This window comes from Aulonocara sp. 'chitande type north' Nkhata Bay, linkage group LG20, assembly GCF_057382095.1.
Source record: "Aulonocara sp. 'chitande type north' Nkhata Bay isolate Kocher_YH1m ecotype deep benthic linkage group LG20, A_spYH_male_GT1.1, whole genome shotgun sequence".
Taxonomy (NCBI): domain Eukaryota; kingdom Metazoa; phylum Chordata; class Actinopteri; order Cichliformes; family Cichlidae; genus Aulonocara; species Aulonocara sp. 'chitande type north' Nkhata Bay.
The window spans coordinates 15,257,298-15,272,216 of NC_141363.1; the positions used below are offsets into that span (position 1 = coordinate 15,257,298).

At 39.1% G+C, this 14,919-nt stretch overlaps 1 protein-coding gene across 2 annotated transcripts; it reads right to left on the reverse strand.

Moving 5' to 3' along the window:
* Nucleotides 1-410: 410 nt before the first annotated feature.
* LOC147305330 (interleukin-17 receptor D) lies at nucleotides 411-14,779 on the reverse strand. 2 transcript variants are annotated; one of them, XM_086278307.1, is made up of 12 exons: nucleotides 14,561-14,779; nucleotides 11,708-11,792; nucleotides 8,967-9,125; nucleotides 8,489-8,607; nucleotides 7,212-7,335; nucleotides 6,999-7,037; nucleotides 6,752-6,897; nucleotides 6,558-6,632; nucleotides 2,554-2,620; nucleotides 1,927-2,070; nucleotides 1,607-1,779; nucleotides 411-1,444 (listed from the first exon to the last, which is right to left on the reverse strand). In XM_086278307.1, the coding sequence occupies exons 1-12, from the start codon at nucleotides 14,672-14,674 to the stop codon at nucleotides 929-931; spliced, it is 1,761 nt and encodes a 586-aa protein (XP_086134433.1). In that variant the 5' UTR covers nucleotides 14,675-14,779; the 3' UTR covers nucleotides 411-928. The 2 variants fall into 2 exon arrangements, with proteins under 2 accessions (XP_086134433.1, XP_086134432.1); XM_086278306.1 differs by having other exon boundaries at nucleotides 1,927-2,073.
* Nucleotides 14,780-14,919: the final 140 nt, after the last annotated feature.

A 14,919-nucleotide genomic window follows, 5' to 3' on the forward strand; every position in this document is an offset into this window, starting at 1 on the left:
CAGTGATCTGGATTTTGTTCACATCTGGCTTCTTTTGTAAACTCATATCGTAAACTGTTGCCATTTAACCATATTAGTTGCAAATTGTTCCTCCAGCTGTTTCATTTTAGTGTCACTTGACTTTTCCAGCCTTTTGTTGACCTATTCCAACAAGTGAGCTGTTAGTTACGCTGCTGACATTTGGTAATAAACAGATAATCTTCAATTATGGTCTGTCTTGTAAAGTTTATATTCAGAAAAATGGAACAGTGATTGACGATATAAAATTTCCCCCTGTTTTTAATACAGTGTGTGTATGAGCCAATATTTAACCAAGACTGTTTCTGATCAAAGACAAGCTGAGGACTTACAGCACCAGCAAAATGTTAAAAAACAAACAAAAAACAAGTCGCAATAAAATGGCATTATTTGAAACTTTTTTATTTTATTAAAATTTTCGATGTAAATAAATTGTATTATTTTACACAAATATAATGTAATATACAAGACAAGACATTTATTCATATGTTTAAATGACATGAAGCTTTGATTTCCATTTGTACGCAGAGATGTACACAGACACGTGAAGCATGGCTGTAAAGTTGCTTGTTTACAATATTTAAAATTCAACTTCAAAATAAACAGTCTTACAGAGTAAGCTTGATAATAAGATTAATAGCTGATGTATTCATGGAACCTATTACACAATACTGCAAGAAAATTGACTGAAAATATTTATTTGAGAAAATATCTTTTTGGCCAGGACACATAATACTGGGTGCATATTAAGTTGCATATTAAGGCATTGCAGAGGTCATAGTGTGTGCTGAGGCACAGGTGTAGATCCACTCCTCACGTTTGAGGTGTAAACTCACAGTTTCATTCAACTATCACATATCGAGCTGAGAACTATCATTAACTGAGGGTGTGTAAGTCCCTTCTTCACTATCTAGTCCCCTTCTTCCAGAGAGTGCTGTCCTTTTCCCTCCAATGCCATTCCAGCCTCATAGATAGCCCACTGCAGAGCAGCTCCAGCTGGCACCTTGGCAAAGCCTTTCTCTGAGATGTGGTCTATCTTAAGGTAAGCCCCAGGCCTGTGCAGGGCCACTCCATGGAGGTGGGAGAAGAGCAGTGGTAAGTCACTTGTCAGTACATAGTGAGAAATGAGCCTCAGTTCAGTGGGAATGTCTGTCTCCTCTGAGTACTCGAAAATGGCTGCCATGTATTTGGACAGGTCCTGGCCCCAGGCTTTGGCTCGGCCCACCTCTGCACCAATAAGCTGGATGATTGCATCAGAGCTGTAGGCCTGATCTTCATCACCATCATCATCCTCTGGCTTGGGTCTTTGGTTAAAGCCCCTAGAGCACATCACCAAGACAAAGTCACTTTCCCGGATCTGCCGGCAGTGCCAGGCCATGCTGCCTTCCTCAGCCACGCTCAGAGAGTCCCAAAGATCCAGACACACCTTTGAAGAAAAATAAGTGGGAAGACTTTGTTAATATAAACCGAATCCCATCTCTTTCTCTTATTAAATGCATCTCATACTAACGAACACTTTGGCAAAATCTTGCCAAAACTGCCCTTACAAAATGTGCTGCAAGTTAAGAGATAAAATGTAAAACTGTACCTGAGTGGCCATGTGCTGCTGTATGAAAACACCTAACTGCATGACAGCTTTGACATGAGCGGGGCCCTCATGGCTGCTGTAGCAAATCAGAAGACGAGGAGGGGTCAGCCTGTTTTTGCGCAGTGATACCAATTCTTCCTGATTCCCAACTTCCTCGTGTTTGTTGATGATATCTGATGATTAAAAAAACAAAACATTTTCATGTGCTGCTGGGGAAAGGAGCAGATGGATTAGAGATACTAAATGAAAATGTATAAACGTAATAACTGGCAGTGGTTCAAATACTGATTTTACATGACATGTCTGGGTTGTTTTTGCACCTAGTTGTATGTCAAATTTCTTCATCTGCAGCTTGGTCCTCCTCCTAATGACAATAGCCAGACAGCCTCCAAGTACGGCTACCGCGACCAGACTCAGAGGAAGGACAAAAGCCAAGGAGGGAGTGACAGAGCGTGGAGAGGCATCTTCTGATAACACCAAAGTTTGAATTATTTCTTGAGACAGTTTAGTGGATTATCCCACTGCTTTTCAAAGTATTAGAATAGTTAAAATAAAAAGACTTATTGCATTGGCCACAAGTGTGTATCAGTAACAAACAGACAGCGAAATACGTATAACAAGTATAACTAACAAAGTAGCATTAATGTGTTTCCTATTTTGCACAGAAGTCGGCGTCATCTACACAAGGGTGGAAATCTTGCGACCAAAACAATTAGGAGGGTTGCTTGCTGCCGCACCTTCACCTAGTGAAAGCCAGTAACTGCTTGCCATTGGGGAATACACATTTTTCATGTCCAGTGATAGTTCTTGAGAAATTTGTGCATGCATGCAAGAAACCTGCATATGGTTCAGGAGATATAACTTTACAACTAAAAGTACAGAAAGCTTTGTACACACTGTGACATAGTAATTGTGTGAATATGCAGCAACAAAACAGCTTTCCTTACCTTTCTGAGTGTGCACGACATGAACATTGAACATTTTCCTAACTGCATCCACTTCATTAGCTGCAATCTGTGGAAAAAAGTCAAATAGGTGAAGCATGAAAGTACATATCTGACTGAGCAAGTGAAGAGCAAGTGAACATTTTGTCCTCTAAGTTAATGTGTTAGGAGCAGGAAGATTAGGCAAGCCCAAGGATTTGAGCAACTTTGCCAAATAAGGATTTGAGCAACTTAGGATTTGAGCAAATAAGGATTTGAGCAACTTTGCCAAATAATTCTCCAGATTTCCTCTCGTAATCTGGAGAGGAAATGGCGTGTCACAAATTTAGAGGATCATCATTTAGCCTGGAGAAATAGTTTGCTGCTTTATAAGAAAGCCCTCCGCAAAGCCAGAACATCTTACTATTCATCACTGATTGAAGAAAATAAGAACAACCCCAGGTTTCTCTTCAGCACTGTAGCCAGGCTGACAAAAAGTCAGAGCTCTTTTGAGCCAACAATCCCTTTAACGTTACCTAGTAATGACTTCATGAACTTCTTCACAAATAAAATTTTTATCATTAGAGAAAAAATTACCAGTAATCATCCCACAGATGTAATATTATCTACAGCTACTCTTAGTACCATTGATGTTAAGTTAGACTCTTTTTCTCTAATTGATCTTTCTGAGTTAACTTCAATAATTACTTCCTCCAAACCATCAACCTGTCTTTTAGACCCCATTCCTACAAAACTGCTCAAAGAAGTCCTGCCATTAATCTATTCTTCGATCTTAAATATGATCAACCCATCTCTAATAATCAGCTATGTACCACAGGCGTTTCAAGCTAGCTGTAGTTAAACCTTTACTCAAAAAGCCATCTCTAGACCCAGCAGTCTTAGCTAATTATAGGCCAATCTCCAACCTTCCTTTCATATCAAAAATCCTTGAAAGAGTAGTTGTCAAACAGCTAACAGATCATCTGCAGCGGAATGGTTTATTTGAAGAGTTTCAGTCAGGTTTCAGAGCTCATCACAGCACAGAAACAGCTTTAGTGAAGGTTACAAATGATCTTCTTATGGCCTCTGACAGTGGACTCATCTCTGTGCTTGTCCTGCTAGACCTTAGTGCAGCATTCGATACTGTCGACCATAATATCCTATTAGAGCGATTAGAACATGCTGTAGGTATTACAGGTACTGCACTGCAGTGGTTTGTATCATATCTATCTAATAGACTCCAGTTTGTTCATGTAAATGGAGAGTCCTCTTCACACACTGAGGTTAATTATGGAGTTCCACAGGGTTCAGTGCTAGGACCAATTCTGTTTACATTATACATGCTTCCCTTAGGCAGTATCATTAGAAGACATAGCATACATTTTCACTGTTATGCCGATGACACCCAGCTCTATCTGTCCATGAAGCCAGATAACACACACCAATTAGTTAAACTGCAGGAATGTCTTAAAGACATAAAGACCTGGATGGCCGCTAACTTTCTGCTTCTTAATTCAGATAAAACTGAGGTTATTGTACTCGGCCCTGAAAAGCTTAGAAATATGGTATCTAACCAGCTTCTTACTCTGGATGGCATTACCTTGGCCTCCAGTAACACTGTGAGGAACCTTGGAGTCATTTTTGACCAGGATATGTCCTTCAATGCACATATTAAACAAATATGTAAGACTGCGTTCTTCCATTTGCGCAACATCTCTAAAATTAGAAATATCCTGTCTCAGAGTGACGCTGAAAAACGAGTTCATGCATTTATTACTTCCAGGCTGGACTACTGTAATTCATTATTATCAGGATGTCCAAAAAACTCACTGAAAAGCCTTCAGCTAATCCAAAATGCTGCAGCAAGAGTGCTGACAGGGACTAGAAAGAGAGAGCAGATTTCTCCTGTTTTGGCTTCCCTTCATTGGCTTCCTGTTAAATCCAGAATTGAATTCAAAATCCTGCTCCTCACATACAAGGTCTTAAATAATCAGGCCCCATCTTATCTTAATGACCTTGTAGTACCATATCACCCTATTAGAGCACTTCGCTCTCGCTCTGCAGGCCTACTTGTTGTTCCTAGAGTATTTAAAAGTAGAATGGGAGGGAGAGACTTCAGTTTTTAGGCCTCTCTTCTGTGGAACCAGCTTCCAGTTTGGATTCAGGAGACAGACACTATCTCTACTTTTAAGATTAGGCTTAAAACTTTTTTTTTTTGCTAAAGCATATAGTTAGGGCTGGACCAGGTGATCCTGAATCCTCCCTTAGTTATGCTGCAATAGACATAGGCTGCCGGGGGATTCCCATGATGCATTGAGTTTTTCCTTTCCAGTCACCTTTCTCTCTCACTATGTATTAACAGACCTCTCTGCATTGAATCTTATCCGTTATTAACCTCTGTCTCTCTTCCACAGCATGTCTTTTATCCTGTCTTCCTTCTCTCACCCCAACCGGTCGCAGCAGATGGCCCCGCCCCTCCCTGAGCCTGGTTCTGCTGGCTAAACCCTTCTCTCAAGCTTCATGATGTAGTCTCCTGAAATGGTTTTCACCTCACAGCTGTGCCTCATCAGGGTTCATTTGTGGAATTTCTTGCCTGCTGGCAGCCCTATCTGACAACTGTTAGAATTTGTGTTATGGCAAGAACTAATCGGCTAAGTAAAGAGAAAGAACAGGCCGTCATTACTTTAAGAAATGAAGGTCAGTCAGTCCAGAAAATTGCAAAAACTTTGAATGTGTCCCCGAGTGCAGTCGCAAAACCCATCAAGCGTTACAATCAGTGATACGAATGACGGCGTTACTTTTTTCAGTAACGAGTAATCTAACTAATTAGTATTTCTATCGTTACAACGGCATTACTGTTACTAACAAGAAAATGCGGTGCGGTCGCGTTACTATTTTCCAACAAACAGACGGTTGAAGCTGTGTTCAGCTTACCGCACCTTGGGGTGAGATAGACTGCAGAGTGAAGGCAAAAGGGCCAACAAGTGCATCTCCGGGAACTCCTTCAAGACTCTTGGAAAACCATTTCAGGTGACTACCTCATGAAGCTAATCGAGGGGAATGCCAAGAGTGTGCAAAGTAATAAAGGGAGCCTATTTAAAAAAAAAAAAAACTAAAATCTAAAACATGTTTTGAGTTACTTCACACTTTTTTGTTTACTAAATGATTCCATATGTGTTCATTGATAGTTTTGATGTCTTCAGTGAGAATCTACAATGTAAATAGTCATTAAAATAAATAAAAACCATTAAATCAGAAGGTGTGTCCAAACTTTTGACTGGTAGTGTACCTAAGAATTATTGCAGAACATGTATATGCTTTCATAGAAACGGTGTTCCCTAATAGCTGTGGGGCTCTTTCAGCAGGATAATGCACCCTGCCACAAAGCAAAAATGCTTCAGGAATGGTTTAAGGAGCACAACAACAAGTTTGAGGTGTTGAACTGGCCTCTAAATACCCTAATCCAATCAAGCCATGCATGCAAGCCAGATACCAAAGCACACATTCAGGAGTGGTAATAAAGTCCATGCTTCGATGGGTCAGGGCTGTTTTGGCAGCAAAAGGAGATTAACACAATATTAGGCAGGTGGTCACAATGTGTGATCTTCGTATATGCATTTCACAACCACTTATTTGCTAACTTTGATTATGTGTGTGTATGTGTGTGTGTGTGGGGGGGGGGGGGTTGAGCTGTTGTATCAGACAAAGTTAGCTGTTTCTGGGAAAGAGAACAATGAAAGTGCACAAAAACAGGAAAGCTGCTGTCCATAAAAATTGAACGGTTAGTTAAAAGGCAGTAAAAGAATATGAAAAGACCTACAATGTCATCACCTCGCGCAATATGACTGATGAGCAAACTATTTTCTGATGAAATCCACACATGTGGTAAAAAGATTTGGGGGAAAAAGTCAATAAACACAAAGTCCATTCAAGTATTCAAGTTTATTCATCAACCAAGTCTTTTGGTGGAAAGCAGTTATACTTATGTCCACATATACTATAAACAGTGTTAGTCATAATTCTTTTACCTCACAGGTGTAATTGGTTCCTTCTTGAAGGTCGCTCAGCTGATAGCTATGGTGAGTTTTATTTGTAGTCAGATCCTAAGATGATGAAATTAATGCTTGTTACATTTATAAAGAGAACCTAAATGATCAGAAATATCTAAAAATAAATAAAAGGCACTGAATGAAACAAAGGTGCAGCACAGGAAATTACTTACCGGTATTATGTCGGTGTATTTTTTCCTGCCATTTATGTAACACAGCGAGAAGTAGCTTCTTATTCCCAGATTTGGAGGAGCCAAGTTAAAGGTCACAGTGATGGCACTGCCTTCCTGCTGAACCTCAATATGTTTAGGGTACCAGTCTGTAACCAGACCATAACAATAACATAATGTCATGAATAAAGCAGATCTTTGGAGAAAGACTGTCACAGACTGGACTTCACATGAAAATAAGTTTTCTCACCATTTTTACACTGCTCAAAGCCATTCTTCTCTGCACATGCTGCAAGAACATGAAGCACATGTTACTCTAAATATTGATTTAATGCAGTGTTGACAGAATAGCAGAGCTGATTGGTGGCAAAATATGTAAATTTATGATAATGCTATTCACTGAAGTTGGACCAAAACTAAAAAGGCAGATTTAAATAATAAAGGTCACCAAACAGCATCTTACATCGTGTAGAGAAGATCTCACTGCGGTAGAACCTCTCCCACTCCTCAGGCACTGGCAGAGCCATGACAGTAACAGCATACTGGGATCCAAGGGAGAGGCCGGGGAACGGGTCTGACTTGTACACCTGCAGAATAGCATGGGCACATTATACACTTCATATATGGTTTGGGGCAGTGAACTGTGATCACAGACGATGGTTCCTGTGCTCCTGAGCTCATGCAGGGATTTCAATGACAGAATCGTGTCTGTTTTTAATGCAACGTCACCCAAGAGGGTCCATGAGGGTCCGGAAATTTCAGCCTTGTCCCCTACTTACTGAGATTTTTTCAGATTCTCAGAATCTTTAGATTAAATTGTGTACTGTAGATGAGATATTTAATCTTCTCAATTTAAAACTGAAACTATTCTGAAAGAGGAATTTGTAGATGCTGCCTTTTTCCAGATCAGTGAACTTCTGCTCATCTTTACTTCTGAGACACTTTGCCTCTCTAAGAACCTCTTTTTATACCCAATAATATTACTGACCTGTTGCCAGTTAACCTAATGTTCCTCCAACTGTTTACTCAGTTCAGATTTTTTATGTTTTTCCTTGTTTGCAAATCATTGCATTGTGTTTTTATTTAAATTTTAGGCAATATCGCACAGGGGAACTTTAGTGTGAAAGAGCGATTCTTCGTCAAGAAGAAGTAAAAAGAAGCTAGTTACATGTTGTTGTTACTGTCAGTAGTGTTGCTGCTTTTTCATTCTTTGAGACTTACCAGTTAAAAAAATTGAATGGAGCTATTCATTGTTGTGTCCATGTGGTTTGAATATATGTAAATAATTTAAGTCCACTGGGGACGAGCTTGTTAAAAAAAGGCTTCATCTATAAACAATAGTCTTCTATGTCCTGCCTCATATTTACAGCATTTGGATGATCTTTAGTATAAAATGTTAAACTGTTTCCTCCAAGGACATGTTGTCAGTTTTATGTTTGATCGTAATCTCATCCAGAACATTATTTTGTTTTATTCTGTATTCAGTGTTTTGCAGTTTTCACCCCAAAACTGAAAGATGCTGTTTAAGCTCTGGTTCAAGGGAATGTAACTGAGAAAAATTTAGAAACCACTTGTAACTCAAAACATTTGTAAATGGAAATATATCCACATGAAGCCAGTTATTGTCATAACTAGCTGTAACTCAAAACTTTAAAAGCTTGACGTTTTCTTTGTGTGGTCTAACACAATAAAAGGAAAAATAACACAGCCAAAGGCCAAAGCCAGCGGGGCTCTTCCTACCCGTTGAGCATGTGAAGTTGGGAGGGATAAGTTGCGGTGGAAGAGAAAGAGCTGACAGGCAACGCTAGTCCCTCCCAGAGCCTGGAGGGACACCTGAAAGCCACGAAGGAAGGCGATCCCTGCAGCAAACACAAAAGAAACAAAGAATTAGCAACAACCCTTCATCAAACTTGCACACTGTGTGTACGAGTGTTTACGTCTGAGAGTTTGTTCTTTCTTTTGTTTTTTTATCAGGCTCCGACGTTGTCATGTGTCAGTGCCTCAGTCACATAGTACAATAAGAAAAATAATTTTGGAGACATCTCGCATATGTCTCATAATTGAAGTCAGATGTCTTTTTTAACCTCTCATAATAATAAAGAAAAACAAATCATAGATATCCCACCACCAAGTGAAAAATTACTCTTTTCACTTAGAAACTTAGGATACGACATGATAAATGATAGGTATATATTCTCAATAAGCAAACAAATTTTACCATAGTAACTGGGTTTCCAGGAGACAATGATGGTGTCAGATTGGGAGTTTGAGTCATTTAAAAACTCAACCTTCACATCATTTGGTGCTTGGACGTAGTGTTGACAGATTTTAGGGTCTTCATTTCCCAGCAGCTCAAAACATGGCCATGGAATACAACCTGAAGAGGAATAATGAGGAAAATACTTCAATAATAGCTCTGAGAGGCTGCACTTGCTAATCCCAACATGCTAACACATTTAAATTAATATGGTTGGAATGCTAAGATGGTAATATTTGCACCACAAATAGTTACAGTTTGGGCTGATGGGAATGTTATTGTAAACAATGGTCATAAAGCTGACAGCGGTAATGAAAGGAAAAGACAGATAACACAATTCTCTGACCAATCCTCAGTTTTTCAAATATAATCTATCTGAACTGACCCAATCCAAATCTGGTTCAATGGAGAAATAGGATTGCAAGATCGGATAAGATCAGGTAATCCAAAATTATTATTTTTTAAAATCTGGATTAAACACATTTTAATAGGAAAATAATTTATTTGATCCAGAATATCAGGATTACCCGGATCCCAGCAGAGGGTTGAATTCAGTCTGATCACAAAGGAAAAATCAAAACTCAAAAAGCAATCAAACAAGAAAACTAGACGTGATAAACAGAGTTAAGAGCTGGCAAACTGGATTATTGCCTACTCTGTGTTAGGTATTTATGCAACAAAATATTGTTATGCACTTATTTCAGTCATTTTATGATGCACTGTATTTTATAGATACAATATAAACATTACGATCTTCAGTTTTTAATTAATTAAAGTGGTAAAGAGAGGAAATACAAGTAATCAATTATGAATGTTAAAGCTGATTGCAGTACATAACAGTTAAACCATTGCAAACTTAAATCTGTAGACATGCTCTTAATGATTTCTGCCATCAGCATGTTGTTGCTGTACAAAGAGCAATGTTCATGTTTTAAAACCTGCTTTGTCAACTACATGCATGAACCCTCTCTCCTTCATCACAGTGGGGATAATCTGAACAAGACTTGGTGTTATGGTGTTATGTTCACCATTTGCATTTGTTTCACATGTCACATTCAACATACATCACTTCTACATAACTTAACGGTCACCAAAATTTGGAACCACAACAAAATATCGTTCGACTAGCCGCTAAATTTGGAATGAAGAAAACTGAAAAATCCCTGACAAAAACAGCCTAAATGGTGAGTTTTTGCTAGTGTAATTAATCAGTTATCTTTTATTTTATGTGAATTTTGGAACCCCCCTGAATCCCAGTTAATCCCAGTAATTTGATGAGCCGGATTTGATAATCCTCAAAAGTCTGTACCTTGATCAGCATACATTCATTCTTGTTTGAACTACTGGAACAAAATTGAGCGGTATTACTCGATCCATGGAAGGAAAAAAATGTATTACCAAACCCAGACAATTTTCATCTTTGGAACGACCGGGCAGTGGGGAACATGACTAGACAAAGCAGATTTAATATTAGTCATGGTGTTAGCATCAATTAGACAAGCACTAGCTGTAGTAATCCTGATAAATGTACTGCAGTTTTAATACTTCTAGACATTATTTGACATGTACATGTGCAAATTCTACACGATGCCTGTTTATGGGATGAGTGCAATACAACTATGTTGTCTTTATTTTTGTATTTTTTTAAACCTTTTTTTGTGGATTCAGCTAAATAAAAGAGAACAAATTGTTGTTTTTGTGCCAAGCCGGTTGTAAAAAAAACAAGGAAAAAAAGAAAGAAAAAAAGATATATTTTAACACTGATTCTTTGCAAAATTCTCAGTAGCATGTAGCTACAACAATCACTCATCCATTGATTTAGGGGTCTTTTTTATGCTTGAATGATTCATAGGTCAGTGTGAAGTGGCTAAGCAAACAAAAAAGCATTCCTTGGGACTTGAGTGAAAATGAGTGTAAAAGCAGCCAAAAGAAAAACTTTGAAAAACCTCCAGAAAGAAACTATTTCTCAAAAGCACTTTTAAAAGCTAAAAGACCGATTAATCCTCTGGGGACCATGAATAACCAAATTACATGGAGATTTGCTGACAGCTAAGCAAAGTTTTGTGTTGACATGGATCTAGTTGGACCAACAGCTGCCAGTCATTACGTTATAAAAAACATATTGGCAGCAGTCAGCTGTAGTGCCTCAGCCTCCAAGTAGATGCACCTATGTTATGAATGTCAAAATACTGGGTTGCCTTATTCTTAAGTTATCGCATTCAGAAGGCTTGACCTCTAACCTGCTGGTCTGAAGCATTCAGCTATGTGCTAGTGCAGTGCCAAGAAGGAACTGGTGTTGAAACGGTGATGATCCTAGTGAAACAACCATTGATCTGAGAAGCGTTATGAGGTAATTAGTCTGTCATTCTACAGAGAGAAATATTATTTACAAATGGAAAACACTGAAGACAATGTTGAAAGGAGTGGACATCTCTGCCAATTCTGCAAAAGTTAGCATGTTAAATGTTGAAATTAATCACAGTACAATTAGAAAAAGATTGAGCACGGAAGGTGGAAGGGTCGGAAGTTTACCAGGAAAGAGAGAAAAAAATGATGGTTGAAGCAGATGCTGTGCAGAGATAATAATTACAAGGTGAACCACATTCTTAGCACTGTGGAAATAGGTGTGAACCAAGTTCATTCAAACCTCAAACTCAGATAGAGCTCAGATATTTGCAGTATGATGTTTGAACCTGACTTACTTCCAAACCTTTCCATGGATTTAAAGCCCAGAGCCTTTCTGACATCACTCCTGGTTATTCTGCAGTATTCACATGCTGGACCGCCCTGCATAGGAGAAAATAAAGAGGTCAAACTGTACACACTCATCTATATCTCTTTCGTAGTTTTGTGCACACAAGGTTCAATTTGACCTTCCCTTTAACTTTATAATGAAAAGCAGGACTGTGTACAATCCCTGTTCAGCTGCCAAAAGTGAGGAGGAGTAGGGAAGGGAAAAATGTGACTTAATAGCAGCAACAATTAAGTCACATTCCTGCTTCCCAACAATGAACTAATATCCTTTGGCAGTTTTGCTTTACTCTTCATAGAGCTTAAGTTTCAGTAACTTACGTATCTGAAATGTATCTGTCCAACACTATGAAAGCCTTCCATGAGAGACAGTCTGAAAACGTTCAACTGTGCACTCTTCCAAAGTGTGTCTTTATCCTGTCTATCTCCCCTCACCCCCAACCGGTCGTGGCTAATGGCCACACTTCCTGTTAAAAGGAAGTTTTTCCTCCCCACTGTTGCCAAAGTGCTTGCTCATAGGGAGTCATGTGATTGTTGGGGTTTTCAGTGTTTTCTCTTTATTATTTTGGGGTCTTTACCTTACAATATAAAGCACCTTGAGGTAAGTGTGGTGTGATTTGGCGCTGTAAAAGTACAATTGAATTGAAAAGAATTGTATTGTAAGAATTGTAAGAATTGTATGTTCAGTTTGCCTGCCATAAAAAAAGGTAGTGCACCACTTCAGTTCAGTTCAGTTGAGTTCAAGTAACAATCATCAGAGGTGCTTTGATTTCCAAACATCTGCACATAGTTACCTATCACAGCTTAAACAGTGGATCAGCACTGACAACCCTTCATGGTAAGTTTGGAGAACCTTGTTGCTATATTACAAACAATATGGTTCTTGTTTTTGTAAGATTCTCCATGTAAAATCTGATTCCCATCTGTACAGTATGTGCTGCGGCTTGTTCTTGTGTTTAAACAGTGGATGCTTCTCAACATACTGTGTAGTGAAGGCACTGATCAGGGTTGACTCACTGTGCTCTGCTGTTGAGTGAACATTATCAATGAAGAGCAGGACAGTGCATTTCCCAAAGCATCGCTTTTACGGGGTGTTTGTGTAATTATAGTTAATGCTGCTTCACACTCAAAGCACGCTAAATTACAGAAGGACATATTTGACTTGTTGGAGCAGTGAAAGTGTGACTGGGTCACTGAATTTGTTATAGTTTCTCTGTAATAAAACAGCTGTTTACCTCCACCTTCTGTGAAAATGAAAGTCTGGTGTGCCCCTAGACAGATATAGCACTGGCTGTTGGTGTTTCTGTCATTAAAAAATTGTTTGATCACTTTCTTACACTGCTGACTTGCTCTACAGGTTTTAGAGATCATGACTAATAGGATGATAAAAGAGAAACCGTGTGTGCGGAAGGTTAGGTAGAAAGTCTGCGTAGCCTAAACCTTCGTTTTCTGGAGCAAACCAGCTGAGCAAACATGGAGGAAGTCTTAATCCATATAAAAAGCCCACACAAATTAAGTTTTGGAGAAAAATCAAAGTCTAATTTCTACAAGATGACTGAGTGCCCCACTTTTCATTAATCAAAATAAAATTGAAAGGAATACGTGAGCATGGCCCTTTGGTTTAACCATCTCACTGTGGTATGGTAACCCAGGGGTAATATCTTTTCAAGTAAAAACACTGCATTACTGACAGCAAATCTGGCTCAAATAAAATCAACATTTTGGATAATCGCTCACGACTGGGTCCATTTTAATGAGTTGCATCATAAATCTCTGTGGCACAAGCTCCAGTGAAAAGTCTCCAAATGCTCTCCTCCTTTGCTTTTTAAACTTTTTCACATTTAAAATCTCTCCATATGCGGGTGATGAATTTATCTTTGTGCCGGGAAATCATTACAACTCCCCCCTCCCCTCTTCTTCTTGTGACACCTAAAACTAAAGGTAACTGCTGCAGATTTCCTTCTCTGATAATAACAATCATAGGTTCATTATGTGAATACACACCACACAGTCATCACGGTATAATCTGTTTACAGCCAGTATGTGTAACTCCAGCCAACCTAAATAACGCAGTGAAAACATTCCGACATCCACCGAGAGTGTGGACAGATTGAAACTGTTGGAGCTTGTAGTGTGAGACGATAGCATGAGAAAATCCACTCAAGCCCCCCTCAATTTCTAACTTGATTTATGTTCAAGATTACAGGGTTACACACACACACACACACACACACACACACACACACACAACCACACACACACATTAAAGGAACATAAGATTTGTTTCTTAGATGATAACAAATATAGGAAATCTTGTACACGTCATACTTTCCACTACAGAGAACAACATACCCACTGAAGGGGCGGGAAATAAAATGTGACACCTGGGATTTTAAACCATGCAGCAGTTTGACGGTTTAAAATGAATTTTTTTCCCTACTAAATTTGGATCTTATATTTGAAGAATTGAGGATGTCGTTTTCTGTGTAACTCATCAGTTACGCAGCAGGAACTCAATCTGCAGGTTGTTTATTTGCTATTCTTTAGATTTATCTTGCGACCACTTAACGAAGACCTAAACTTTTCTTAAAACCAGGACAAACTGAATAATTCTCTTAAAAAAATGTGTTATGTGAATTATCTTTAGTCGGGAGTTTTTCTTACTTTTCAAACAAAGGCTGAGAGAACATCTGTCACAAAACAAAAAATAAAACATGATGCTGCATATTGTACGAATTATACAAAGTTACTGAATTAAGGTGAGTTAACAGTTGACTATGAAGGAGATACAACCTCCAGCTTACCTGCTGGATACAGTCCAGACTGCAGCTCTGAGGGGTGACAGGAGCAGCTGTGGCCTCAGCCTGACAGCAGAGCAGCTGACAAAGCGTCAAAAACAGGTACAAAAGCTTCCACATGCTTCTAGGGCCAGGACCTCATTGTCATGGCGAGCACTGGATCTCAAACTCTCACCGACACTCTGGCAGCTGAAGCACCTCCAAGTTGTGCTCGAGCATTAAGTGACAGCAACCTTGGAGAAGGAAGAAAGACGTGGAGGGGAGTGGTATCTTCAGGCTACACGGGAGGTGTGGCCTATAAACTCCCTGTACATGTTGGAACAGCTCTGCTGCCACAATAAGTTATTAGAGTGCAGAAAAAAACA

Bases quoted from the DNA above. Each gene is read 5' to 3' on its own strand.
- LOC147305330 (XM_086278306.1), bottom strand. From the start codon at position 14,674: ATGTGGAAGCTTTTGTACCTGTTTTTGACGCTTTGTCAGCTGCTCTGC. The intron at 9,126-11,707 runs GTAAGTCAGGTT...ATTCCTCTTCAG, and splicing joins ATCCATGGAAAGGTTTGGAA to GTTGTATTCCATGGCCATGT. The intron at 6,898-6,998 runs GTGAGAAAACTT...GTCTGGTTACAG, and splicing joins CTTTGAGCAGTGTAAAAATG to ACTGGTACCCTAAACATATT.